This window comes from Martes martes, assembly GCF_963455335.1.
Source record: "Martes martes genome assembly, chromosome: X".
In the NCBI taxonomy this organism is placed as follows: Eukaryota; Metazoa; Chordata; class Mammalia; order Carnivora; family Mustelidae; genus Martes; species Martes martes.
The window spans coordinates 43,636,802-43,664,522 of NC_137897.1; the positions used below are offsets into that span (position 1 = coordinate 43,636,802).

The 27,721-nt window shown below is 37.1% G+C and overlaps 1 protein-coding gene across 1 annotated transcript in view; it reads right to left on the reverse strand.

Annotated features, from left to right (window-relative positions):
* The window catches only part of HUWE1 (HECT, UBA and WWE domain containing E3 ubiquitin protein ligase 1), a 176,260-nt gene that overhangs the window by 131,589 nt on the left and 16,950 nt on the right, over nt 1-27,721 (reverse strand). The window contains exons 4-7 of the mRNA XM_080795415.1: nt 13,984-14,052; nt 7,858-7,956; nt 7,022-7,228; nt 5,670-5,822 (exon numbers count right to left, since the gene is read on the reverse strand). Of these exons, the coding sequence (XP_080651541.1) occupies nt 5,670-5,822; nt 7,022-7,228; nt 7,858-7,956; nt 13,984-14,028 (504 nt within the window). The 5' untranslated portion in view covers nt 14,029-14,052. The remainder of the gene's footprint in view (nt 1-5,669; nt 5,823-7,021; nt 7,229-7,857; nt 7,957-13,983; nt 14,053-27,721) is intronic.

Here is a 27,721-nt window from a genome sequence, read left to right on the forward strand (position 1 = left end):
ATAATCAGCCTCCAAGTGGGGTGCTATGATCTAACAAAATATGAATTCTGATAGGTACTGTTATGGCTCTACACAAAATACTAAATTAACTAGAGTACTCTTCTTCCATCTATAAACATAAAGCTTGTTCTGAAATCTGAAAACCATTCAATATGGTACATCCCCAGAGAGGGTATGGCTCGTATAAGCAGACAGATCAGGTTTCAAACCCCAAATCACTGTCTGATTATGAGAATTATAAGCAAATCACTTCAGCTTGCTTAACTTCATACTCTTCACCTGTAAAATGAGGGTAAGAATTCTTACTCCCAGAGTATTAAGAGGATTACATATAGTAGGCATTAAATCAGGTAACAACAACAGCACAAACAATGGAATGTTACAGTCATTAAAGATAGATCTACAAAGTTATTACAAATTCTCACATTTAATTATAAAATATATAGTATATTATAGCTATAAAACATTTAAAGCACAGAATATAAAAAGTGAAACTGACCCATCATCTTTTCCCCCAATTCAATTCCCTATCTAAGCTTACAATTAAGATATATAACTCTTTCTTCACTTTATTAATATAGTCTTACTTTTGGACTTTTAAAAAACCATAAATGGGGATCTTCAACTAACTTTTCTTGCTAAGAGATCCTTTCATTGAGGAGCTCTATCAGGGTCATATATAGGCTCATGCCTTGTTAAATATGATGTCTCAAAAATTTTTTTCCAAACAATGGTGTAGTAAGAATACTTAAGCATAATTTTTGTGCACATCTGAATATGTTCCTAACATAATTTCCTTAAAATAGAACTACTGGATGAAATAAAATGTATACATTTTAAAATTAAAGGTGTGGCCAAATAACCTTACAAAAGGGCGTTTTTACACCAACAGTTTATAAGTACCTAAGTACCCGTTTCCCCACAACCTAGCCAATTGTAGATAATGCTGGCAATCTGATGGTAAAAAATGATCTCACATAATGTACATTTCCCCCATTATTACTAGTATACTCTTTTCATGTTTTCTTGACCAAGTTTAAAAATGATTTCATATTCATTTATGAATTATCTGTCCATATACTTTTGCATGTTTTTCTACTGGGTTATTTACATTTTTAATGATTTGTAAAAGCTGTTTACATAATGTGTTACTCCTTTGTTGTACACAAATACTTTTTCCCAGTTTAAGAAGTCATCTGCCCTTTACTTTAACTATTTTATCATACAGAAGTCTTACTATTTTCACATAAAATCTGTCAATTTTTAAAATGGCTTATAGGTTTCCTGACTTAGGAAATCCTTCCTCATGAAAGATGTTAAAGAGTTGCCTATATTTACTTCTAAATAGGTTTGTAGGATTTATGTGAATAGTGTAAAGAAATGATCTAAACACATTTTTCTCTTGAATTGTCCCACTTTTCTTTATAAACAACATGGGGCTTACTACTTTATTCTGCAGACATATTTGTCTGTTCCTATACCAATTAAAAAACTTAAAACATACTGAATAATGCAGCCTTGCTTGCAATCACTCTTTTGCTCCCACCAGTTATCTGTATGTGTACCAAATCAGGTGTTTATCTCTAAACTCATTTATATCAGTTGTATACAAGGAAGTTAAAACACTACACAGAACAATGATTTAAACTGAAAAGGAAACTATTTGTATTAAAACTAATCCAAATATTTGGCAAAAGCTAAAAGGTAAGATTTTTAAAAGTGTTAAATTAGGAAAAAGATTCAGGGGTAAATGATAAAAATTTCTAATTCTGCATTCAGGTTCCTTTACAAAGAAGTCTTTACACTGTTGCTCTACTTTAAAGAAATCAGAGATGATCGTTGTAGTTTATGTAAGTAAGAGAACAGACTATTTCTCACTCAAAGTAGTGTCTGTGGCCTTACATTAGAAGGAGGAAAAGGAATTGCCATTTGTGTTTCAGTTTTTAAAAAACTGTATGCACTGGGGCACCTAAGTGGCTAGTCAGTTAAGCTTCAGGCTCTTGATTTTGGCTCAGATCATGATCTTGGCATCATGGGATTAAACCCCCCTGCACTGGGCTCTATGCTCAGTCTAGAGTCCACCTGACATTCTCTCTCCTTCTGCCCCCTTCACAACCCCCTCCCCCACTCACTCTCCTCTCTAAAAATAAAATATTTTTTAAAAAGTGGTATGTATTAATGACATTTTTTAAAAAGATCTGCTTTAACATTTTAACAATAACTAACCTAACAACTATTGACCCTAACCTGATCAAAGAGAGCTTCTTCTATACTGCATCTTCCCATGCAAAAAATGGTATCTGTCTCTGCTCACAAATTTAGATCATCTTTTAAATTTGTAGGTAAAGGTTTAGTTTTGTTCTAACAGATCTTAAATACTGCTGATTAACTTTATTTTCTTTTACTTATTTATTGAAACCATCTGTCTGATTATTGCCCATTCACATTCCTTTCTCCTTGCCAAAGACAACACTTTTCACTTCTGATATCTATTAATTTTTTCAAAACTTTACATTGCTGTGTGTGCACATTTTTAAGTTTCAGAAATGGTACTGACCAATAAACATTTTTAACCACCCCCCAGCATTATTTTTAAAAGCTACTGATGTTGCTACATGTATTATTTGGTTCACTGCTTCTAACTGCTACATATTCCATAATATGCATGTACCACATTTTACAGTACCCAATCTACTAATTGCCACAATGATGCGATATTTTCCCAGATGTTACCTTAAGGAATAATGTGATACCATCTTTGGGATATATACCCAGGAGTAAGAGTCAAGGGTTCCTATAGCCTCACATGCCTGCTAACACTTACCCAATACACAGTTTTCTAATTTCTATTAATGACAGTTTTATAAGCTGTTTATATTTAGTTTTATAATTAAAAAAGTTTTATAGTTTTATAAACTAATGAGTTTTATAAGTATTTCTGTAATTACTAATGAGTTTCAACACTGAATTATCTATCCATAGCCTTTGTTTATCCTTGTTAATTTGGAGGTGTCCCTTAAATATACTACACTAATACAGTCCCTTGACAATTCTTTAAAAAAAATTGCTAATTTATTTTTGATGGGGAGAGGGAGGAACAGAGGGAGGGAGAGAGGCACTCATGCAGATTCCGAGCCCGAGTGCAGAGCCTGTGATCATGACCTGATCCCATGACCCTGGATCATGACCTGAACCAAACCCAAGAGTCAGATGCTCAACTGAATGCGCCACTGCAGCACCCCCACCCCGCTTGATAGTTTTAGAACATGACTAAACACTTTTGATCTATCACTCACTACTCTGTTAAATTTTATCTTTGGCAGTGGCTGCTTAATGTTGTACACAGGCCAGCTGATATTGCACCAATTGTTCGAATGTGGTATTGGTCCATGACAAAATGAGTTTGCACCAGAAATGTTAGTCAACCATATCAGTAAGTACACTGTTTATTTCAACTAATGTTTTTCTTGTTCAAAGAAGCAGTATGCTGATTTACATTCCAATTTAAGTGCCAGTCGGGAGTTATGTTTTTCACTGAAAGGGAAATCTTAATTTTGTATTATCAAATTCAAATTTTTACAGTTAAGATTTATGCTTTAAGAGTTCCTTCCCTACTAGTAAATCACACTATAACCTTCTACACATTACCTTCTCCTTAAATGTATGGCTTTATCTAGTATGGTTTATTTTAATACACTTGTTGATACCATGAATGGGGTCTTTTTTCTAATCATCTTATTGGTTATTACCAAGGTATGGAAGAAATATTTGTTTCTGTATAGTGATTATTTACTGGCTACCTCACTATAATTTTATTAGTTCTAATAATTTTATACCACCTCCCCAGAAAACCAAAAGCCTCAATCCTATCACCCTCAGATAGTATCAAGTTTTCTTTCTTTTTTTTTTTTTATGACTTTGTTTGACAGAGAACATGCACAAGCAGAGGGAGAGGCAGAAGGAGAAGGCAGCTCCCTGCTGAGTAGGGATCCCAATACCATAGAATCATGACCTGAGCCAAAGGCAGACATGTAACCGACTGAGCCACCAGGGGCCCAAGTTTTCTCTTTTAATATGTATCCTTCATTTCCTTCTTTTCTCTTGTATTTGTTAGGACCTCTACTACAAATTTAAGCGGCAAAAAGTAATAGCATTTTTATGTAACTCTCAACTCAACAGTGATGCTTCAGTTTTTCCATTAAGACTTCCGGTAGATGATTTATATATTTAAAGTTTGTCTTCCTAGCTTTCTAAGAGTCTATATTAGTTTTAATTAATATGCTGAATTTTATCAAATGGTTTTGAAGCATCTATTGAAATATGGCTTCTTTCTCCTCTTACTGTTACGTGGGGAGCTAATATTGAACTGTCTTACATTTTTTAATAACATGAGAAAATTATGTTAAGAAAACAGGCTGCACATCTGTATATACATATTTGCAAATACAAGAGGAAAGTTTGCTCAAATTTTGAAGGAAGCTCCATCTGGATGAATTAAAAGTGATTAATATTCTCATTTTTCCATATGTCCTAGAATTTTCATAATACATGTCACATATCATATCATTCAAAAATGATTTTTAAGGAGGGGTGCCTGGGTGGTACAGTCTAACTCTTGGTTTCAGCTCAGGTCATGATCTCAGGGTCGTGAGACTGAGCCCTGCACTGGGCTCACATTCAGCAATGGAGTCTGCTTAGGACTCACTCTTCCTCTGTCTCTGCCCCTCCACCCCCCACCCCGACTCTGTCTCCTTCTCTAAAATAAACAAATCTTTAAAAAAAATTTTTTTTAAGGAATCATGTACCTAAAAATAGCCTGAAAATTAAGTTATATTATTTATGAGGTAATCATTAATTGGCTTTTAAGAAGTCAGCCTTACCAATTTTTTAAGAAGATTTTATTTATTTGACAGAAAGAGAGAGAGCACAAGCAGGGAGTGGTAGGCAGAGGAAAGGGAGAAGAGCGAGTGTGATATGGGGCTTGATCCCAGGACCCTGGGATCATGACCTGAACTGAAGGCAGTCACTTAACTGACTGAGCCATGCAGGTGTCCCTCAATTTTCTTCTAAGCAAGCTTTCTAGCAAAGCTTTCTACCTCTCTCAAACCGTAAGTACATATCATCAATTTGTCTCTAAAACTAGACAATAGTTTGGTTGAGTTGAACTTTTATATGAGAGGGTTTTTTCTTTTGCCTTCAATTCTAATTACTACCATTACAAACCAATTACTGAGCATAGCACTAAGTAACCTACATTTTATTTTATTCTGAAACCACTTTTAAGGTAGACATACTAAATTCTATGAGAAAACTGGTATCAGAGCTAATAAACAGGGACAAGACTCAAATCCAGATTGTACCATACTTCCTTCCTAAGTAGAATCTGATTATGAACTTTCTTTCTAGAAAAGTTGTTGCCATTTTTGAACAAAGAGTGATTCTGCTTTGTTGAGTAGGAATTCATGAAATCCCTCAAAATTGCTCTGTAACAAATGAAAATACTTCTTAGGTTTTGGGGGTTACTTAGTTAAGGGGGCCCCCATAATTCTATTCAATTAGGCCAATAAACTTAGGGATTACTATCCATTTTGACAATATAAAAAACACCTGGGAAAATGAACTATATGGTCTAATTTCTGTCCCCTTCCAACTCTTTACCCGTGACTCACCTCTGCTAAGTGTTGCAGCCGGGTTAGCAGTGGGGTTCTCTTGTCAGATCCAAGGCGTGTGATATAGTTTGATCTTTTGCTAAATACATACAGAAGATTAAGGACTGCCAGCACCACTTGCATATCAGAGGAAGCCAATAAAGTTGTCAAATGCTACAGGGAACAAAAAGGGCAAGTTCATGGTATCGGGAACACTAGGCCTTGAAAACTTAAAATGCCTATGTAGTAATAGATTTGTTTATATATACAAAGCTATCAACAAGTTTAACAGTACAAAACAAATTTATAAATATTTGAGCACCTACAACATGCAACCTTGTCCATAAGCAGCTTATAAACTGGCAGGAAGCCAGAAAGTCCAACAAAATTAAAAAAAAAAAAAGTGAGCAACAGCTTGAAATTGCACAGGTATCCCCACAGGGGATTACAAAAGAGACAAAAGTGATATTTTAATATATAGTGGAACTCAAGAACATTAAGTCTCTAAGTAGATTATAAATACTGTGAAAGAAAGATAATTTTATTGTTCTTCTGTATCCTTTGAGACAAATATAAAACTGGAACTAATTAAAATGCAGGGTCCTCCGTATAGAAGCTAAAGATATCAACAACAGCTAGTGGCATTTACGACTGTTACAGTATAGTGTATGTAACAGTAACCTAAGAGTGACTACTTAGATTTTTTTTTTAATAAAATCAAGGTTCATCAATATATTGAAGCATTTGGTCAGTGTTAAAATCATTATGTCATTTAGACGGCAAAAAACTTAGGTATCTCTGGTTGCTGATAATCCTGAAGGCTATGGATTTCCTTTTGCAATTAATCTGTTTTATCTTTAAGAGACTGCTGATCTGTTCCTCACTTAAAACTGTGGGTGCTACACTTTAGTTCAGTTATTCCACTCTTCCCAAGCCATTTCCTTTCAATTCTTACCCTATTTCTTTACCAAAGACTTGAGGAAATTAACACTAACAGGGAACTTAGGCAATGAGTAATGTATCAAGGAAATCAAACTATTTCTAATAGTTTAAGTGATTTGGGGCTGCTCTAATAACCTGGAACAAAGATCAATTTTTTTGGAAATTCCCAAGAATACGTCAATACATGTATTACATTCTCACTAATTTCTTGAATCTGGAAAGGCAGAGTGAAGGTGACAGTAAAGAACCTTCCCAACAATCTGTGAAAGGTATCTATATCCAAGAAACATCATCATTGTCTTTGACAATGAAAACCCTAGACCTCCATAATGAAAAGGAAAGAAACAATTATCAGAAAGAAATAGCAATTTATCTCTGGACATGAACAATTCTACTTGAGAAGAGACCACACAGGCTTGAACCTCTCCTACCTCTATGGAACTGTATAGATGCCGGGAAAAGCTGTACTCAATGAGCAAGGCTGTGAAGTTCAACACAGCCAAGAGAAGCATTTTCAGTTGTTCTCTTTCCGGCCTATCACATACGAGCATCCACGACATATTCTCCACTGTTTGTCCAGCATCTGCCAGGATTCCATCAAAGCGGTCCAACAGATCCACCCAGTGGTATAACTCACACTGGAGAAGGGAAGAGAAAGAGGAACATCAAAGAATAAAGTGCTAAGTACTGTGTGGGTGCTTTGCTACAATGGATTGCTGAGCGTGAACCTAGACAAGTTCACTTCCTACCTCTGCTTCTCTTTAAACCCCACCAGTACAGAAACCCATATGTGAAATATCATACTCTCAGGCATATAAACCTGAGTTCATTATTACATCCATCAAAGTACACATGTACTAACACCAGTAGACACCTTAACTAGGTCTTCAGAGAGTGAATTCTGGCTACATTCTGAGGTCTACAAACACAATGACTCTCCCTGCCAGAACCCATTTTATCAGAAGTGTTCATTTTTAGAGTTCTCTAAAGAAGACTCTTTTAACTATCTCAAACTTATATTGTCAAACTAAAGGAATTGTGGTTGAAATTCTTTATCATTACCTGTGTAAACATTCTTCATCCTCAGCTAGCAAAATTTTCTTTCACAATTTCCTTGGTGTTCACAAGCTAAAAGCTACTGGTCTAGAGCTGTACTAGACATACAGAAGATAATTATTAAGTAACTGATGAATGATGCTACCTCATTGTGGCTTCTCGATGTAATACTCCAGGGAGCCCTGTCTTTTGGGAGCATGGGTTCACATACCTTCCCAATGTTCCATGTTTTGATCTGCTGCAGTTCCAAGAGGAGTTGCTCATCATTACAAACTTTGAGTTTGTCTATTAAGGCTCTGCAGTCTGCAGGCTGAGGAAAACAGGTATTCACAAAGAGTGTTTTGGAGGATGAGGGATACACAAAAACAAAGAATAGGAAAAGAAATCTTTAGGCCAACACACTTAGCAATTTAACTTTTGAAAGAATATACATTAGAAAATGGGAAATTTGCCAATCACTTGGGATTAAAGGGAAATATTATAATAAAACAATCCATCTGTGCATTTTTAACTTGGATAAACTTGTACATGTAGACAATCTACTTGGAAGGGTACAGACAACAGAAATAAAGGAAATGAGCTAGACACCAATAAAAACAAAATGAAGAATCTGTACCACAGTTGAAAGTTAACTAGAATGCCTGATAAGAAATGTTGAATCAGGAACACTGAAAAGCCCTAGTGAATTCCCAGTTAAAGGTGAAGATTAACACTGGCTGTATTTTTCTGCAACATTAAACCCTCTAACCGTAGGAGGCAAAGACCTTCTAACTTTGTAAAACTGGGACTTCATCCTTACGGGATTCCCATTGCCATATATTCCTGCTCTCTTTTTACTGATGAAAGGGCCTGTTTTTCCAGTAACAAGGTGTGGACTGAAAGCTTATAGTAAAGTTTCTGAAAGTGGAGGAGGAAGAAGGCTAGGGACTGGGACAGAGAAGTCTTCTATTAATGAATGGTAACTGGAAATGATTACACTTGCTTTTTTTCTCTGTAAAGCAATATGGTATCCTGGAAACGGGCCTAGATTTGCAACCAAACAAAACTGGGTTCAGTTATTAGCTTGATGTTTAATAAGCTGTTTGATCATGAGCTACTCCAATCTCTCAACCAGTTTTCTTACTAGGAAAAGAGACCTAATAATTACCTTGGTAATGTGAGAAGCAAATGTTTGCCACCTACTAAAGCAATTACTTCACATAACAGGGGCTTAAATACTGAGAAACAGCATATTACTACAAAGAGTATGAACTTTGGAATTAGATAGTTGGTAAGCTACCTCTTTGAATCTTAGTATCCTCTTCTGCAAAATGAACTAACACCACCTATTTATCCAGCAATATTGTTGTGAAATATAAACTAGAGGTATTTTCAGTATCCAAAACAGAACAGGGAAAAACAGGGGTTTAAAGGTTTTCTTTCAGCTAAGTCCCAAACCTTTTCTTCCCTCTGAGGAAGCATTAGTAAGAGCTACCTCAAATTTCTGTGGTAATTAAATGCATGTAAAATCCTTGGCATAAAATCCTTCCATAACCAGGCCTGTACTTTTTTCTCCTCTCCTTGAAGTCATATAGATGGACGGAGAGGTGATGGAGCAAGAGAAATGTAACATGGGAGTCTATACCACCTACTCATGTAGTTCACTTGTGCCTTCTGGACCTACTCAGGCTTAGTATCAAATATACCACTTCAATATCTAATGGAATGCAGTTATGCAGATCCAATTTTTTGATTCTGTGGGTTAATTAACCCAATTCATGATGAACATTTGAATCCTCTCATCACTTGGTATCTCATAATCAGGCATTCAGTCTTTATCAAGTTTCAGTTGCAAGCCAGAAGTTGCTTTTCTGAATGTTAGAATAGTTGTTGGCAGACAATAGCCTTGCCAAAATTCTAGGAATCTCAGCTGCACTTCTCCTATCATAGCTTGCCAGAGGCATCTTTGGCTGATACCAAAGTCAGACATCTTATTCTACTAGATCGAAATGTCCATGTAGTAGGGCAGCTTATATCATGACCTGAACCGTTCTGAGCCTTTTCTAGATCCAGACTTCACTATCACTTTAGAGGTTATCCAGTAAATAATCAAAAGAGCAAGTTCAAATTTGATGTATGCTGGCTCCAAAATCCAAAGAGGCACCTCATATGTTGTTCCTCTGTCTCATGCTATATGGTACAAGGTACAGCAATTCATCTCTCACTTTAGAAGGGAAATCTTCCCAGACCTCTGGACCCCTAGAAACTTTCCTGATGTAGAAGACCTTCATGCTTCAAAGGGAAGTCAGTCTCTGACACATATGCCTAAGGCATCTAAGGTACTTGTGTTTTCTGCTCACAAGATTCAGTCAGCATCAATTTAATATAGCAGCATGATGTTCTGTTTTATCAGCAGTATCAAGGTCTCTCTGGATCTTATAGTTTCAGAATGCACCAGGGACAAAAGTCTATCTTTACCATCTTGTTCCTGCTACATAAATGCAAACTGATTGTTATTTTCCTTCACCTGGTAATGCAAAAGAAAGCACTTGCCAGTTCAATGGATGCATACTGATTGCCAAGGTTCACACTGATTTCTTCCAGTAAAGATATCAAATCTAGGGGAAAACTCTTTCACACAGTTGCCGATATACAAAGTGATCAATAAATGTCTTTCTTGTGTAGCCAATATGGAAAACTGGAGATTCCTCAAAAAAACTTAAAAACAGAACTACCACATGATACAGCAATCCCACTTCTGCGTATTTAACCCAAGAAAAGAAAACAATAATTTGAAAGGATATATGCACCCCCATTGTCACTGTAACATTATTTACAACAGCCAAGATACAGAAATAGCCTAAATCCATGGACAGATGAATGGATAAAGATGCAGTATACATATACAGTGAAATACTATTCATCCATAAAAAAGAATGAATTCTTGCCATTTGTGACAACATGGATGGACCTTGAGGGCATTATGCTAAATGAAATAAGTTAGAGAAAGACAAACACCATATAATCTCAACTTCTACGCAGGATTTAAAAAACAAAAAACAAGTTTAAGACTCAAGCTCATAGATAGAGAGAACAGACTGTTGACTGCCATAGATGGACAGGTGGGAAAATGGGTAAAGGGGGTCAAAAGGTTAAAAAATTTTTTTTCGAATGTTCTTCTTAAAAATAGTATCTAGTATTAACCACAGTACAGAAAACTGGGTATGCTGCTCAAGGAAAGTAGGCATCTTCAAGCCTTAAAAATGTATTGGGGGGGTGCCTAGGTGGCTTAGTTGGTTAAGTGTCTGCCTTCTGCTCAGGTCATGATCTCAGGACCCCTTGTGGAGCTCTCTGCTCAGCAGGGAGTCTGCTTCTTCCTCTCCCTCTGTACTCACTCACTCTCCCTCTCACTCTAGCTCTCTCTCAAGTAAATAAATATCTTTAGGAAAAAAATATATAGGCAGTGATCTAAAAATTCCAATTCCAGGACTTTAAGTAATTTGCTAGGAGCTATCAAATGTTTTGAGCCAGGAATGTGTGTATAGGTGTGACCCCAAGAACAAATCTGTAAGAATCCACTAGGTAAAAGAAGAAAAAATTTAATTTGCATTTCCCTGATTATCTACAAGGTTAAATTATTCTGCAAGTTTACTGAATTTGTTCTTTTCTGAAATGACCTATGTCCACTTTGTCACTGGGATATTCATCTCTCCTACTGATAATAGCTACTAAAGATATCAACTACAGTTCACTGCTGAACGACATGGGGGTTAGGGGTGCGGACTACCCCCCATGCAGTAGAAAACCCAAGTAGAACTTTTGACTCCCTAAAACCTTAACCACTAACAGCCTACTGTTGACTTTCAGAAGCCTTACTGGTAACACAAACACGCAACACGTATTTTTTATGGTATGTTTATTATATACTGTATTCTTATAACGAACTAGAAAAGAAAATGTTATGATTTTTAGGAAAAGCATAAGGAATATATATTTACAATACTGTATTTATTGAAAAATATCCATACAGAAGTAGAACTTTGCAGTTCAAACCCATATTAGTCAAGGGTCAACTGTGTATTAGGTTATTATAAATATTTTCCGCAGCTCGTCATGTACCTTTTTACTTTGGATATACTACTTAATGCTTCTGTTGTTTTTTTCCCTTTCTTTTAATGCTTGGAAGGGCCAACCCAACCAAAAACCAAGTAAATATTCATTTATATTTCACCTGTAATGTATTTCTTTTAAAAATATTTGACTTTTGGGGCGCCTGGGTGGCGCCTCTGCCTCTGCTCAGGTCATGATCCCAGGGTCCTGGGATCGAGCCCCGCATCGGGCTCTCTGCTCAGCGGGGAGCCTGCTTCCCCCTCTCTCTCTGCCTGCCTCTCTGCCTATTTGGGATCTCTATCTGTCAAATAAATAAATAAAATCTTTAAAAAAAAATTAAAAAAAAATATTTGACTTTTGAGTTATCTAGAATTTCTTTCATTATAATAGTCCCCCCACTCAAAAGTCATAAACAATTTTCCTGACACAGTTTCTTGAATAATATTGTCCTTCCCTATCAACCAATAATTCCTATAATTATATGTTAAGTTCTTATGCATATGCACACTAGCATCCTTTCCTAGGTTATCTTCTTACACCAATGCCACTGGCTTTATTTTTTTAAAAAAGATTGTATTTATTTGACAGAGAGCGAGTGAGTGAGCACAAGCAGGAGGAGCAGGAAAGGGAGAAGCAGGTTCCCCACTGAGCAGGGAGCCCGATGCTGGGCTTGATCCCAAGACCTGGAACCATGACTGGAGCCAAAGGCAGACACTTAACCAAAAAAACCACCAGGTGCCTTGATGCCAGTGTTTTAATTTGTGCAGTTTCTTTTTTTTTTTTTTTAAGATTTTATTTATTTGACAGAGAGAGAGATCACAAGTAGGCAGAGAGGCAGGCTCCTTGCCGAGCAGAGAGCCTGATGCAGGGCTTGATCCCAGGACCCTGAGATCATGACCCGAGCTGAAGGCAGAGGCTTAACCCACTGCGCCACCCAGGCGCCCCTTAATTTGTGTAGTTTCTTAAGGCAAGTTTTCTTTTTGCTCTTTAGTTTCAAAATAATTTGAGTATATAACTGTCAAAAATTCAAGATGCCAAAACACATTAAAAACTAAATCAAAAGGAAAGTATCTGCAATAGATATGAAAGTGAACATACTTGATATATACAGCACTTAATAAGAAACAACCTGAATATTCCAATGTCAAATACAAAATGACCAGCATGAGCAGACAACCAATATAAGGCCAATAAATTTGAAAATATATGTAATTAAAGCATGAAAATTAAAACCATGAAATATTTTCCCCCACTTATTAACAAAAATCCAAAAGATAATCTGTATTGTTGATGACGATATGGGAAGATAGCATTTCTCACATTCATTAGTATAATGCTTAATAAAAAACGGGCAGAAGAATGTCCATGCAATTATCTTTTAAAAAGACTAGAAGAAATATAGCAAAATGTTAATAGTGATATCCATGGTGACACTTGCCAGGTAGTTGCAGTTTTTAAAAACTAAGTGGCCTGTATTTAGAAAATGAACTAATTATGTGCCAGATACTTTGCTAAGCATCTGCCTCACACCAAGAAGAGAAAAATTATCAACCAAGTTTTACAACTGTGAAAACCAGGCCACAAAAATCTAGTGATTTAAACTCATGTCTAATTTCAAAGCTCGTGCTCCTTGAACTACAGCATAATGGGATCTATAGGAGTCTTAACACAGCAATACTTTCTTAATCTCAAAATGCAGTTTAAGCCAGCTGACAGAATACTGGACTAAAAGCTGGGATTTCTACTGCCAACACAGGACCAATTGACATGGTCACCCAACACACAGGTTAATACAGGTTAAGCTGAACTGTATGATTAAGAATCCATAATTTAAAAAAAGCTACAACACCAGCCTCACAAGAAATCTACTTAAGAAAGGTGTTACCACTTTAATTTTCAAGAAAATAAAATTGAGAAAGACCCCACAAGTACAGAGAGAATCTGAATCCACATCTGCTCTTTCCATTATACCATACTGCCTTCCAATGCACAGGACAGCAGCAGGGAGCCTACTTTATGTACATAAAGCTACGAACAGTTTAGTGCTCATTTCCACTGGTGACTCGCCTGTTCACTTTTTTAATCAAGGGAAGTTCAAAAGTAAATATGACTGTTTCAAGACACCTTGCTGTTTTATTGCACTTTGTATATATAAGGGATGACATATTTTGAAGATCACTATGGTTGAACTGACTGCTAGGACTTTTTTCTGAAATGAAAAAAATAGAGCATACTTCTGGATACTTACAGCCTCAGTAGGTGTCTTTTTCAGTTTAGTCCTGTCTACTTTCATGTTTTCGATTTTCCGTTTTATGACCTGAAAAGAAATTCCCCCAAAAAGTGAGAACTAGCAATCTTGAGCACTACATGACTGACATAAACAAGACAGAATGAAGAACATGCAAAATGCTTAAAGCAAAAACTCTGGAGTTATGACGCCATGCCAACTCAGAGGCACAGCTATGAGGTAGGGAAGAAAAAGGAATCTTTCCAGACAAAATTGGCCCACATCCATATGTTGCATAAGACTGTAATCAATTTAAGCCAAAATTAAAACCCTTTTCTTAAAACAAAACCTCTCAAACTCATAATTGAAAATAAAAGATCACTGTTTTTAACACACCTCAGGATGGAAAAAATTCACCGTATCCTTGCAGTTTTCTGGAAAATTTAGCAATTCCACTTCTGGGAATTTATCCAAAGAAAATCATAAGGATGTACACAAATATTTAACCACAGGAATCTATACTGTATGACCATATGTAATAGTGAAAAATTGGAAAGGACCAAACATCCAAAAAAGGATTGGTTTAAAATGAAATATTACACAACTGTTATAAACACTGCACACAATTATATAACGAAAAGATGTTCATCGTGAAATAAAAAGGTTATAAAACAAACAGTATAAACCTATGTCTAAACTGCTCAGAAGCGGTATGCATCAAAATGTTAACTCACTGCTAACCAAAATGATTATGTATACTCACCTCTGTATCTTTTTACTGTTTTAACCAATAAAAATATATTAGTTGTGTTATAAGGACAAAGGCAACACAACACCCTTATTTTTAAATTAGAAAATGAGGTGTAAGACTCCCACTAGAAATGTTCTAAGCACAGAACACAATCATTTTACTAAACCCATTTAATTTAGAAGGCACAAAAGTGGGCAACCCACAGTATAAACCTATATGATCCTTCATGGCAGACAGGTCCCTCAAGATGCTCTGACCAAGGGACAGGAAGAAATACAGGTTTCTCCCATTAGCAACTAGGACACACGGACAGAAGTAGAGGTGAACTGAAAGCTATTCACACACCAAGGATTCTCCTACTAATAATGTATTTGCTACACAGCAGTAACTGAACGTCAGTGTATTATGACGGCTGTCATAAGATAAAGCTGACCAAGCACAAGTATAAATTTCAGGTGGCTTTTGGCCTAGATTAGTCCAACATACTCAGTATTGTGGAAATAAAGTATATTTGCCTACATGGTTGGCATCTATTTAACCAATGGGCACTCAGGAAGAACTGGTGAAACATCCAAAGTATATTCTAAAATGCTTTTGGAGAGATAAAAAAATGTTTTCCCTCTATGGTTCACACGTTAGGATACGGGATTCCAGATTACTTTTTAAAAAATTACCTCTTCATATAAAAGAAAATGAACAAAATGCCTGCTGCCTACAACTTCCAAATATCTAAAACAAGACCAATGGTATTCTGGCAACAATCTGATTCATTTAGTGGAAACTGTAAGTGAGCTACTTGTATTCAGTTGTGGCTTTTTCCTCACAAAACTCACACTCACACATTACCTAAAACAAGCAGCTATCACACTACTGTGGCTGCAGTCATTTGCTGGGAGGCTTTGAGACTACCTCTACTGCAGGAAGTAGCAGCCAGCCCCAACACCATATACCCCAAATCACTGAATGCCTTCCTTCCAAAATTAGGAACAAGGTAAAGATGTCCATTTCCACCACTTTCATTCAACAAAGTGTTGGAAGTTCTAGCCACTTTAAAAAGGTAAGAAAACAAAATAACAGGTATACAGATCAGAAAGGAAAAATAAAACTCCCTATTTGCAGATGACAAAGGATTATCTAGTGGAAAATCCCCCAAATGTACCCAAAAAAACCCCTCCCAGAACTAAAAAATGATCTCAGTAAAGTTTCAGGATCCAAGATAAACATACACAAATCAATCCATTTCCATATACTGGCAATGAACACATAAACTCCAAACTTTAAAACTACACCACCACTCACAATTGCTAAAACAAAACTTGAAATACTTAGGTATAAATCTAACAAAGTATAGGACTTGTATGTTCAAAACTACAAAATGCTGATTAAAAAAAATCAAAGCTAAATAAATGAAGAGATAAACTATGCTCTAGATTAAGAGGACTCAACACAGCGAATAAGTCAATTCCCCTCAAAATTCATATGCAGGTTTAATGCAGATCCTGTCCAAAGCCCAGCAAGAATTTTCCTGTAAATAAAGAGATTTTTCTAAAACATATACGGGGTGCCTGAGTGGCACAGTCAATTCAGTGTCTGACTCTTGGCTTCAGCTCAGGTTGTGATCTCAAGGGTCATAGGATCAAGCCCCCATCAGGCTCCACACTCAGCACAGAGTCTTCTTAAGACTCTCTCTCCCTCTGCCCCTCCCACTAAAATAAATAAATCTTCAAAATGTATATGGAAAGACAAAGGAACTACAATAGCTAAAATAATTCTGAAAAAGAGGGAGGAATCACTCTATCCAATTTCATGACCTACATATATAATTTCTCTATATGTAATCAAGACGGTCTATATAGTATTGGAGAGGTGGGATAGACACATACATGAATCAGAATAGAGACTCAAGAAACAGACTCCTACAAATATGCCAGACTGCCTTTTTTCTTTTCTTTCTTTTTTATTTTTTTAGAGAGAGCGAGCACAGGGGGAGAAAGAAAGAAGGAACCTTAAAAAGGCTCCATGCCCAGCACAGAGCCCAAACATGGGGCTCAATCCCAAGACCCTGAGACTGTGACCTGAGCCAAGATCAAGAGTCAGGCGCTTAACCAAGTGAGCCACGCAGGCACCCCTACCCAAATGATTTTTGACAAAGTTAAAAAAGCAATTCAAACAATAGTTTCATCAACAAATGGTGCCAAAGAAATAGATATCTTTAGGCAAAGATAAACTTTGGCCTAAGAAAGCCTCATACTTTATATAAAAATTAATTCAGAATGAATCATGTGAGAATGTGGAGAAAAATGAACCCCTGTACACTGCTGGAGTGAATGTAAATTGGTGCAGCCAATATGGGAAAACACTATGGCGATTCCTCGAAATATTTAAAATATGATCCAGCAATTCCATTTCTGGGTACTTAGCAAAAGGAAATGAAAACACTAAGTTGAAAAGATCTATGCATCCCCAGGCTTACTGCATTATTTACAACAGCCAAAATATGGAAGCAATCTAATTATCCATTGATGGATGAGTGGACACACACACACACACACAGAGGAATATTAGCCATAAGAAAGAAGGAAATCTTGCCGTTTGTCACAAATGGCTGGACCTTGAGGGCATTATGCTAAGTGAAGTAAGTCAGAGGAAGACAAATACTTTATGGTCTCACATACAGAGTCTCAATAAACGAAAAAAAACAAAAAAGTCCCAAAACACTGAACTCACAGAACAGATTGGTAGATGCCAGAGGTAGGTAGGGGTGAGTGAAATGGCTAAAAGGGGTCAAAAGGTACAAACTTTTAGTTATAGAACAAATAGGTTATGGGGATATAATGCAGAGCATGGAGACTATAGTTAATATTGTATTATATATTTGAAAATTGCTAAGAGAGTGACCTTTAAAGTTTCCATCTTAAGAAAAAATTCTAACTAGACTTACTATGATCATTTCACAACAGATACAGTATCAAATCACTGTTGTACACCTGAAACCATTATAATGTCATGTTATTTCAATTTAAAAAATTCAAAGTTTAAAAAAGGATCACAGACTTAAATGTGAAAGTATAAAACTCACTGGGAGAAAATATCTGCAAGCTATATATAGTTATCTAGAATATATAAAGAACCTCAGTATTCAACAATAAAAAACCAAACTATCCTCCAAAATAAGAGCACTGATTAACTTGCATTAATAAACAACTCCAACTCTTTCACTGATTTAAGAAAGTGTAGATGAGGTACTGGCAAATCTTCACACGTGTCTCACTTTAACTACAGCTGTTTTGACTTGGAAAATTCTGTACCAGTCAAGGGTCTGGGTTGAGAACAACAGACTCTGACCAAAGCAGAAAAGTGATTTACTGGAAGGATAACAGCTTAGGGAATCAATAGGAAGTCCTACAGATCCACATTCAGAGAACAGGAGGAACCAAGGAAGCTATGCTGCCTTGAACTATACCCAAGAAACTCCCACAGCTTAGTTGGGGGTGCCTCTACTGTCAACACCAGACTCTAGATGCCTGGAAGGTACTGTTGGTGGCAGAATGATTTCTGAACGGTCTCAGGTTATTTGCATCAGCGGCTCTAGACACAAAAAGTGTGAGCATCTAATCCGTCAGGTGTAGGTCCTAAGCCCAAGGCCTAGCTGTCAAGGTTCAAGGAGAGCAAGTACATTTGGCTTTTTCCGTTTCCAGTGTTTGGGCTCCAAACTTTTCATAAACAGACTGAGATGACAGGCACCCAATTAAATAACCAAGCCAAAACAAATGAATGAACACACACGTTCCCCTAACAAGTGCAATGTTAATCTGGTTTCTATAATTTTGTTGCAAGAAACATCTATAGTTTTTAAAAGGTTATTACTGTCCATGAGACATCAATTAAGAAAATTCAAAAGTTTTTCTGTTCCTAGTTAGTCTCTAAGCTGGTTTCGCAGTGGGAAGGAAAGAATTTTTTGAGCACTCACTACAAGCCAGGCAATGAGTTTGTGTTTCCTAAAGCATTTTAGAGCATTCTGCTCCAGGAAGGAAGACAAGGTTCCAGCAATTTGGGAAATGTTAAAAACAGAATTTGTCTTCCTTTAGGATAGTCATGTAGCTGACTGACATTACTAATAGCTCCAAGAAATCTTGGGTAAAGGAAACTTATTAGGGCACAAAACCATTTTTTCCCAAATGTTATTTACTAAAAGCCCACCCCTTTAAGTATCCCAAAGAACAAACTTTGAAACATGCTGCCCAAAGGGCTTCATATTATAGTCTTTCATACAATCCTCACCTCTCAAGCCAAGTTTTGTCCCCATTTACAGATAGAAAACTGAGGCTCAGAGAAATTAAGTACCTTATGCCTAGCTAGTAAATGCCGGCACCAAGATCTAAATCCAGGCCTTTTTGGTTCCCAAGTCCATGCTTTCATAACATGCTTTTTACTTTATTTACTAGTTTTATAATAAATCCCTGTAGATGAAAATATAGATTTGTGACAGACTCTTCTACACTGTTGGATCCTATGTTCAAAAAATTATTGCAAAAGAGAAAGCTGGGGCACAAGGTAAGAAGCTGAGATACCATCAAATCACACTAATGATCAGAACAGTAACCAGGGAGTGAGTTCTACCTAATGTTTAGAAGTTAAATGGGTAAAAATCCCATTATATAAAAAAGCCTCTAACAAAAAGAAGGCAGTTCTAGACAAATCCCTGGAAATGGCCTACTGCCTTTGTTGGGTCAGACCAGAACTCTAAGCACCAAACAATCTTTACATGTAGTAAAGATTTCTTCCTAAACCTATGTTAAAAAAATCAGCTTTAAGGAAATTAATGAATTACTATGAACCACCACCCATAGCTATACATTAATTAAATACTTCTATTTAATTAACCACTTTTTTCCCTTCCCCCTTTTCCCCTAACTTCATTTACCTTTGAGGTTTGAATCTCGGTTTTGTAGGGTTTAAACAAGACAAGTGTGTTCACTTAAAATATATTAAGGGGAAGTCGCCCTTGAAAGGGTAGCTCACTTTGTAGTAATCACCTTCAGTTGATCAAATTTAGAATGACTTTCAATACTGAATCAGCTTAAGGGCAAAAGACACCTGTAGTTCCCAAATCTGGCTCAATAGAAGTTGAGTGTAGCGGCAGTCTAGCCTTACAATTCCAAGTATGGTTGAAGGATCAGCAGCACTGATATCACCTGGGAATTATTAAAAATGCAGAATCTCAGGCCCACCCAGACCTGAGGAATCAATCTGTATTTTAATGAGATCTTCAGGTGATTATCTTAAGTCTGAGAAGCACCAATTCAGAATACAGGCTCAAAATCAGGAAACCCAGGTTAGGATTCCTGCTATATCATTTACTCACTGTATGAGCATGGACAAACCAGCCTTTGTGTACTCCTGTTTCCTCAACTGTGAAATAGGGATAACTGATCTCCCCACTTCCACATTTACTTTCATCCAATCCATTCTCCAGAGAGCAGCAAAAGTAATCTTCTTAAAACATAAATCAGCTCAGTTACTTCCTTGCTTAAAACCTTTCAACAGACTTCCTAGAACTCTATCCAAACTCTAATCATGACTCACAGGGCCCTGGCATGATTTAGCTACTAGAACTCTCTCCAATCTCCTCTAGGCACAACTACTTTAGTCTTTCCCTTTACTTTACTTTCCCTTTACTTTCTAGAATGCTCTAAGTTCCTTTACAAGTGCTATTCCCACTGGAATGCTTCTACTTCACACTCCTATTTCTTCCCATAGCTAGTTCCATTTGAGGACTGACTTTTAAGAGCCCAAGTGGCTTCCCAGGGCAATTCACCTAAAGCTAGTCTTATTTTTCTATTACACTATCCTGCTTGTTTCTCTCATAGCCAATATCAATGTAACTAGTTTGATTTTCTACAGTGTTAAGCTGTCACCATCTAGCACAGCATCTACCACATGATATAGGTAGGCAAATGCAGGATGAAGTTCATGAAAGAAGTATGAACTGAGAATAAAAATATGTGATTGTCAGTATATAGACAGTATTTGAAGCCATTGGTCTGGAGATGATGACTTACAAAGGAAGGAAGGAAAGAGACCCAGAACTGAGTTCCCACTTGATCTAACATTTAAAGGTAAGAAAAAGGAGGAGAACCCAGAAAAGGAGAGCTTGGTGATGTAGAAGTAAAACTAGTTCATCATGGTATCATGAAAGACAAAAGACGGTAAGACTGACCAATTGTGTCCAATGTTAAGATGAGTTATGTCCAGAAAAATGTACACTGAAATTGGGAATAGAGATAATTTGACCACCAATAGTTTCAGTGGGGTGATGGGAAGGGAAGCCATGGAGTGAGTCAGGGAATCAATGGAAAATGAGGCAATACAGACAGCATGTGTAGAAAACTCTTCTGAAAATGCTGTCTGTAGATACAAGCAGAGAATTACAGGGTCATTGAATGGTAGAGGGAAAGAGGAGATAACAGAAAGAAAATTCCAAGAAAGCTGAGGGTAGGGGACCCTTTAACCTCTATTTCACCTTAATATAATGAACACTCATATGGGTGTTTTTTTTTTTTTTAAAGATTTATTTATTTACCTGACAGAGATCACAAGTAGGCAGAGGGGCAGGCAGAAGGGGGAGGGGGAAGCAGGCCCACCGCCGAGCAGAGAGCCCGATTTGGGACTCGATCCCAGGACCTCGAGATCATGACCCGAGCCGAAGGCACAGGCTCAACCCACTGAGCCACCCAGGCGCCCCTGTGGGTTTTGAAAGCACAAATACTAACCAGAATTAGGACAATCCTCTCCCTAATCTCTTAAAACTTGACTGAGTGTCCCTCTGTATATGCTTACATTGTACCCTGTACCTATCACTTCCCTGACAACTAATGAGAAAATGCTTGCCACAGGGTGAGGAAGTTTAAAACAAGCATACACACAAAACCCCAGAAACCTGGGAAGGGAAAAAATATACATTATCAGTGGTTGCCTCTAGGTGGCAGGATAACACAGTTTTAATTTATGCTTCATGCTTTTCAGGTTCTTTCAAACTTCCTATAATCAAACATCCATTTATGAGAATTTTCCTTTTGTACAATTTTTCTTAAGGTAGAAAAGAGGGACCCCTAATCCAAATGGCATGCAGCATCAAATTAAGAACGCGTCATCTAAACAAATGCCTTGTAGTAGAGTCTGCTAAGTGCTCTTGGAGCTTCTTTTCTATACCTTCTGCTGTTTAATCCTGAAGTTTAGCACATAGCACGGACTCAGTATTTACTGATTTATTATTGGTAGATTAAGAAATGCTGCAAACACATATGGGAGTGTGGATGAATCAAAGTCAGCCTAAAATTCCCACTGAAATCATGGAAAAGCAATTTGGCCATTTTTAACCCACTGAGCCACCCAGGCACCCCAATTTGGCTGTTTTTACATAAAAAGGTTTTCAGAGCACAGTAAACTCCAAAATGCCACAAGGCAAAAAGCCTCTGCCTCTATGAAGTCTGAGACAAAATTCAGGTGAGAACTGCCCAGACCATCCATTATCTCAGGAAGCAGCAAACAATCTTAAAACCCACTCTGCTATATACTATTTGATTACAGAGACACAGACATCACATTAACTGATTTCTTAAAGGGTACACATTTCCATCCAGCCTAGTTTGATTGTTTACATTAATATCAATCCAACAAATATTCAGAGAACCCATCTGTCATTATAACAACAACGGCTAATATTTACTTACCACCTAATTATGCATTATCTCTAATCCTTGAAGATGAAGACTGTTTCCAGCTTACTAAGTCCAAGAGTAGCCACATACCCAGTAAGTGGTAAACCTGGACAAAACCAAATTTGCTCCATGATTCCACAGTACACAAAATGTCTATAAGCACAGTCCACCCTGCCACCCCCCTCCTAGACACCAATATCCTTATCCTTGAGCCATATAAAATATGACCCTGAGGATGGCTGACCTAGATTTTATTGGGCACTGATAGTAAAATGCAATAATAAAGCAACCCCCCAAAAAACAGCCGTTATTCACCCAAGACAAATCTGGGAATTATCTGCAGAATTACCTTGATAGAGCCTCCTTCAAAATCTGTAAACACTATACCTCAGGTAAGTGTGTATCCTCACTCTCCTTGCTCTGCAGTATATTCAAAGAAAATCTCTTACAGGGATACCAAGAAGGAGGAATCTGAAACCTCTAACACTGACTCTGGAGGTAAGAATGATGTATAAGAACACATCCCCTAGATATGCTCTACCTACAGCCCTGGGAAGGTGCAGATCCAGGAGTTACCCTTTAGGTCATTACTCCCAATTACTTAAGAGAGAGAAACTGGCATCAGAAGAATCAGGCAACAAAATAGGACTCACCAAAGTTGTAGATCAGTTTTGCCAGTAGAAAGGAAAGGGCAGCATGCCAAGTAGCCCCTTCTTAGCATTCCAAACAACAAAAAAACAAGCAGCAATGTCTACATGAAAATTATGCAAATTAAGGAGGAGAGGAAGAGATTCCTTGTCTACACATTTTCAACTGGTGCTCTGGAATAATCCTCATCTACCCTCAAAGACTAATCTGTCTCCCATCTCCTTCCTTCCTTGTGGCTGGACTTGGTGCAAAAGATCAACTGTAACAATGGTTATTCCCTATGTCATCACATCGAATTTCAAAGATGCAATTGCCTTTTCAGTCTCGCCCACCTCTAACAGAAAATGAAGACACGAGCCTTTAAACTAATACTCTTTATTCAAACTAATGTCAAGAACTTAACCACAGAAAAGCCTACCACTTTCTAATAGGTGAACTTCACCCAGAAGTGCCACAGGCAACATTTAGTGAGCTCAGGAAAAACATATTTGCCAGAAAAATCAACCTACTTAAAAATTACCTTCAAAATAATTTACTTAAAAACTAAATGCAGAGTTCTCAACCCTGACTGTGCAAAGTCACCTGAGCCTTATTTCAAAAACTAAAAATGTATGGTTATACAAATATCTGACTTAGTAAATAGGAGGTGGGAACTTTTTTTCTTCAAACTGTATAGGTGATATAGCTGCACAGCCAGACTTGAGAGCCACTTTATTAGATACTAATTATCCTTTGCCTATTTGTGACTCACTGAGGAATTTTCTTTAAGAGACTGGGGGAGAGGGGGTGCCTGGGTGGCTCAGTCGGTTAAGCGGCTACCTTCGAGATCAGGTCATGATCCCAGCAGGGTCCTAGGATCAAGCCCCGGGGGGCCTGCTTCTCCCTCTCCCTCTGCCTGCTGCTCTCCCAGCTTGTGCACATGTGTTGTCAAATAAATGAAATCTTAAAAAAGAGAACAGGGATAGAATGGGTATAAATAAAGCAAGAATAGCCATGTGTCGTTAACTGTTGAGGCTGGGTATCAGGTATACTGGGGTTCCATTATACTATCCTCTAACTTTTGTATAGTTTTGAAAATATCATAAATTAAAGTATTTTAAATTAAGACTTTATCCTGCCAGATCCCTCCATTCCATCCTTCACATTACTACCAGAACAATTTCCCTCAAACTCAAAATCTACCTACATTATCAAGTGCAAACTCCTTACCTAATCCAGCATCCAAGACCTCTAGGACCTGGTACCTGCTTACCTCTCTTACCAGGGCCACAGCATTACATAATATTCCCCTTGGCTCCCCACATACTTTAACCACGTGAGGCTTTTTACAGTTCCCCTAACACTCAAGACTTCAAATACTTTGACTCAGATTGCGCTTTCTGCTAAAATGGCTGCTCTCTGCATATCCCCTGGAGCTCAGCTTAAATGTCACCTCAATGAGGCCTTTTCAGCTATCCTCTCCCTCAGAGAAAAATCGATCACTCCCTCCTTTGTGCCCCCTCCAACTGTGTCCTGCATATACCCTCAATCAACACACTTCTTTATTTACCTATCAGTCTCAACACTAGGGTGAGTTCTGCATAAGTGGGACTGTGTCTATTTATCTTTGCACTCCTGTCACCAGCACAGGAACTGTCACTTAGTAGATGAATGAATGAATGACTATCCAGTAAACGTTTAAGGAAGCTTAAAAATCCAAGTCACAGACTCTTGGTGAAATTTCCAACTGACAAAACCAATTTATAAAATTCATTCAATCTGCATTTTTCCAATCAACATATAGGTATGGACACACTATATGCAGGGCATTGCGAAGGGTGCTATGAGATAGCCAGGTATTCAGAAACGTAAATTAGAGGAAAACGGAAAACTAGAAGCAATGATAGTATAAAAGCAATGAAAAGTCAATACACAAAACACAATCAAATTACAGTACACAATCAAATTGCAACTTCCTAGTGGCCTAAGCAAAGCTGCAAACGCAATTACAAGAGATCAACAAAATACATAAAATAAATCCTTATAGAACACCAAACATAATCCTCCTGCTTTTTTTAAAATTTTGGATTTTAGAGATTCAAGTTGCATAAAACAGAGTACACTGTTAGCAAAACTGAAACAATTAGCCCAGTTTCACTTTTTGGGCATAGTGCTTTAGTCCAGAAAAATACATACATAGCAATTTGGACATCCTTTTAAAGCATGTGAAGAAATCTTTATAGATTTCTTGTCCTATACTGAGGGATTTCCATAAAAATTCTGAAGTTCTACGGAAAATTTTTGCGTACGTCGGAATTTTTCTGAAAAAACAGTTGATAGCTTTCAGTGGCTTCTTAAAGTGATCCACGACCTGCAACAGTAGGAACCATCACCCCACAGGAAGATTTCCAAGACTGCTTAGTACTTAGTGACTACAATGTTTTCACTTTCACTTATGAAACACAGGCATATGGTATTTCCCCTAAAGTCACATGATAGGCTACTGTCAAATATAATAAAGATAGTACAGGAAACCAAAGAAACAGAATTCCAACCCTTTTGCATTATTCAGCTCCAATTATCTCATATCCCTGGGTTTAAGAAGAAATACGCAGATTAAACCTCTGTATAAGAGAGAATTCTGTATTCCTGGATAAAATCCTCTAGTCTGTATCCTGAAGAAAGGCAGAAAAGGCCCAAACCTTCTATAAAAAGCCTAGATTAAGTGTATTTCTAAATAAAAGCTAGTTTCTTTTTTAAAGATCTTATTTATTTGACAGAGAGAGACAGTGAGAGAGGGAACACAAGCAGGGGGAGTGGGAGGGGGGAAGTAAGCTTCCCACCAAGGGGGGAGCCCGATGTGGGGCTTGATCCCAGGATCTTAGGATCACTACCTGAGCTGAAGGCAGACGCTTAACAACTGAGCCACCCAGGCGCCCTAAAAGCTAGGTTTTAATGCCTTAAAATATTCTGACGAAAGATAAATCCGTATGGGGAGAACATAAGAGACCTTAGTAATGTATTTACTTGCACCGTATATTGTGAATAATTTATTTTAAAGGCAGAGATTGAGGAATACAACTGGAAGAAAGTCAAAATGAAGTAGAGGACAACAGCATAGTGGAAAGGCTTGGGAGTTGGGACGCAAATGGGCTTAAATTCCATTTATTAGCTGTATGATCTTAGACAAGTTACTATGCCTCACTGAGTCAGTAACCTCCATAAAATAAACAACACAGTCCACCTCAAGGGACTATGTCTGGCAATGAGTAAGCCATATTATTATTTGTTCCATTTCTTTTAGCCCCAGATTAATTTAAGGGCAGCATTCTTATGCCAGATATTACACACACACACACACACACACACACACACCCCAAAAGCAAACAAGGGCTGGTTTTTTCAAACTTTCTACATGTTATCTGCATATGAAAGAACATAAAGCATGTATTGAAACTGTTAGCTTTAAAGTAATGACATGAACCAAAAAGTCAAACTCAACTTTGATGATGAGACTGGGAAGTTCTGGATCTCCTTCTCAAGTTATAGTTCTCCAAAGGTTAAACAGGCCACTAAATACTGTCTTGGCCATACAACTTAAGAATCAAGAGATTTTAAGTGTATCTGAGCTATTCTGAGCTGGTTGAAATGAATCTGGAATGCAGAAGACACCAAGATTCTTCTACATGATTTAAATAACAGTAGTAATTACGGCAATTATCAACATGGCAGCAAATTCCTTTCAACATGAAATAACTCCAACTTCACAGGTTTTTTATGAGGCTAAAATTAATTCATTGACAAGAAAACTTTAAAACAATGCTTTTAGGAAAAAAGTATGTCCCAACATATAGACAAAACTGGCTCCATAAATTTAACAGCACCACACACACACAAACACAGCCTGGCACATACTCATTTCCAATGTTCTTTAAATAAACTAAACAATGTGAACAATCTGCTGCTTTAAAACATTTATATCTATAACATGAAAGATGTTTGCTGAAAATGAAAGAACAGTATGCATAGGTACTCTAGTTCCCTGCCACCAACTGACTTTGTGACCTTAGGACAATCTGAGCTTCAAACACGTAAAATAAAAGAACTAAAATCTCTCAAAGCACTGTCTCTAACACTTTGCCTTCAGTTCAAGACAAATGTTAAGTATTAAACGTGAACAACTGGAATTATTCTCAAAAACTAAAGACCAAAAAGTAACCAAGTCTGTTTTCTACTTGGCACAAATTCCAACTTTTGTTTTAACAAACTACATTTTTCCAAATAATTCAGTTTTAAGCTGATTTTATGTTTAAAAATCAAATAGTCTTTCCCAAAACAGGACTACTGGTTAACCATCTGGACAAAAATAAAAGCACACACCTACTTCACACCATTACTTAAACATAAAAAGCTAAACTATAAAAGTATTTGAAAATAATGCAGATAAATATTCTTGTAATCTTGTTAAAAGATCTTCCAAGAAAGATACACAACCTAGAAACCATAAAGGAAAGAAAAAGGGAAGATTTGGCTACACAAAAATTCCAAACCATAAACACAGAAAATATTTTTAAAAGGATACAGAAAGAGTTGGTATTTCTAATATACAAACAACTCCCAAAACTCAGTAAAACAAATAATCTGATTGAAAACCAAGTAA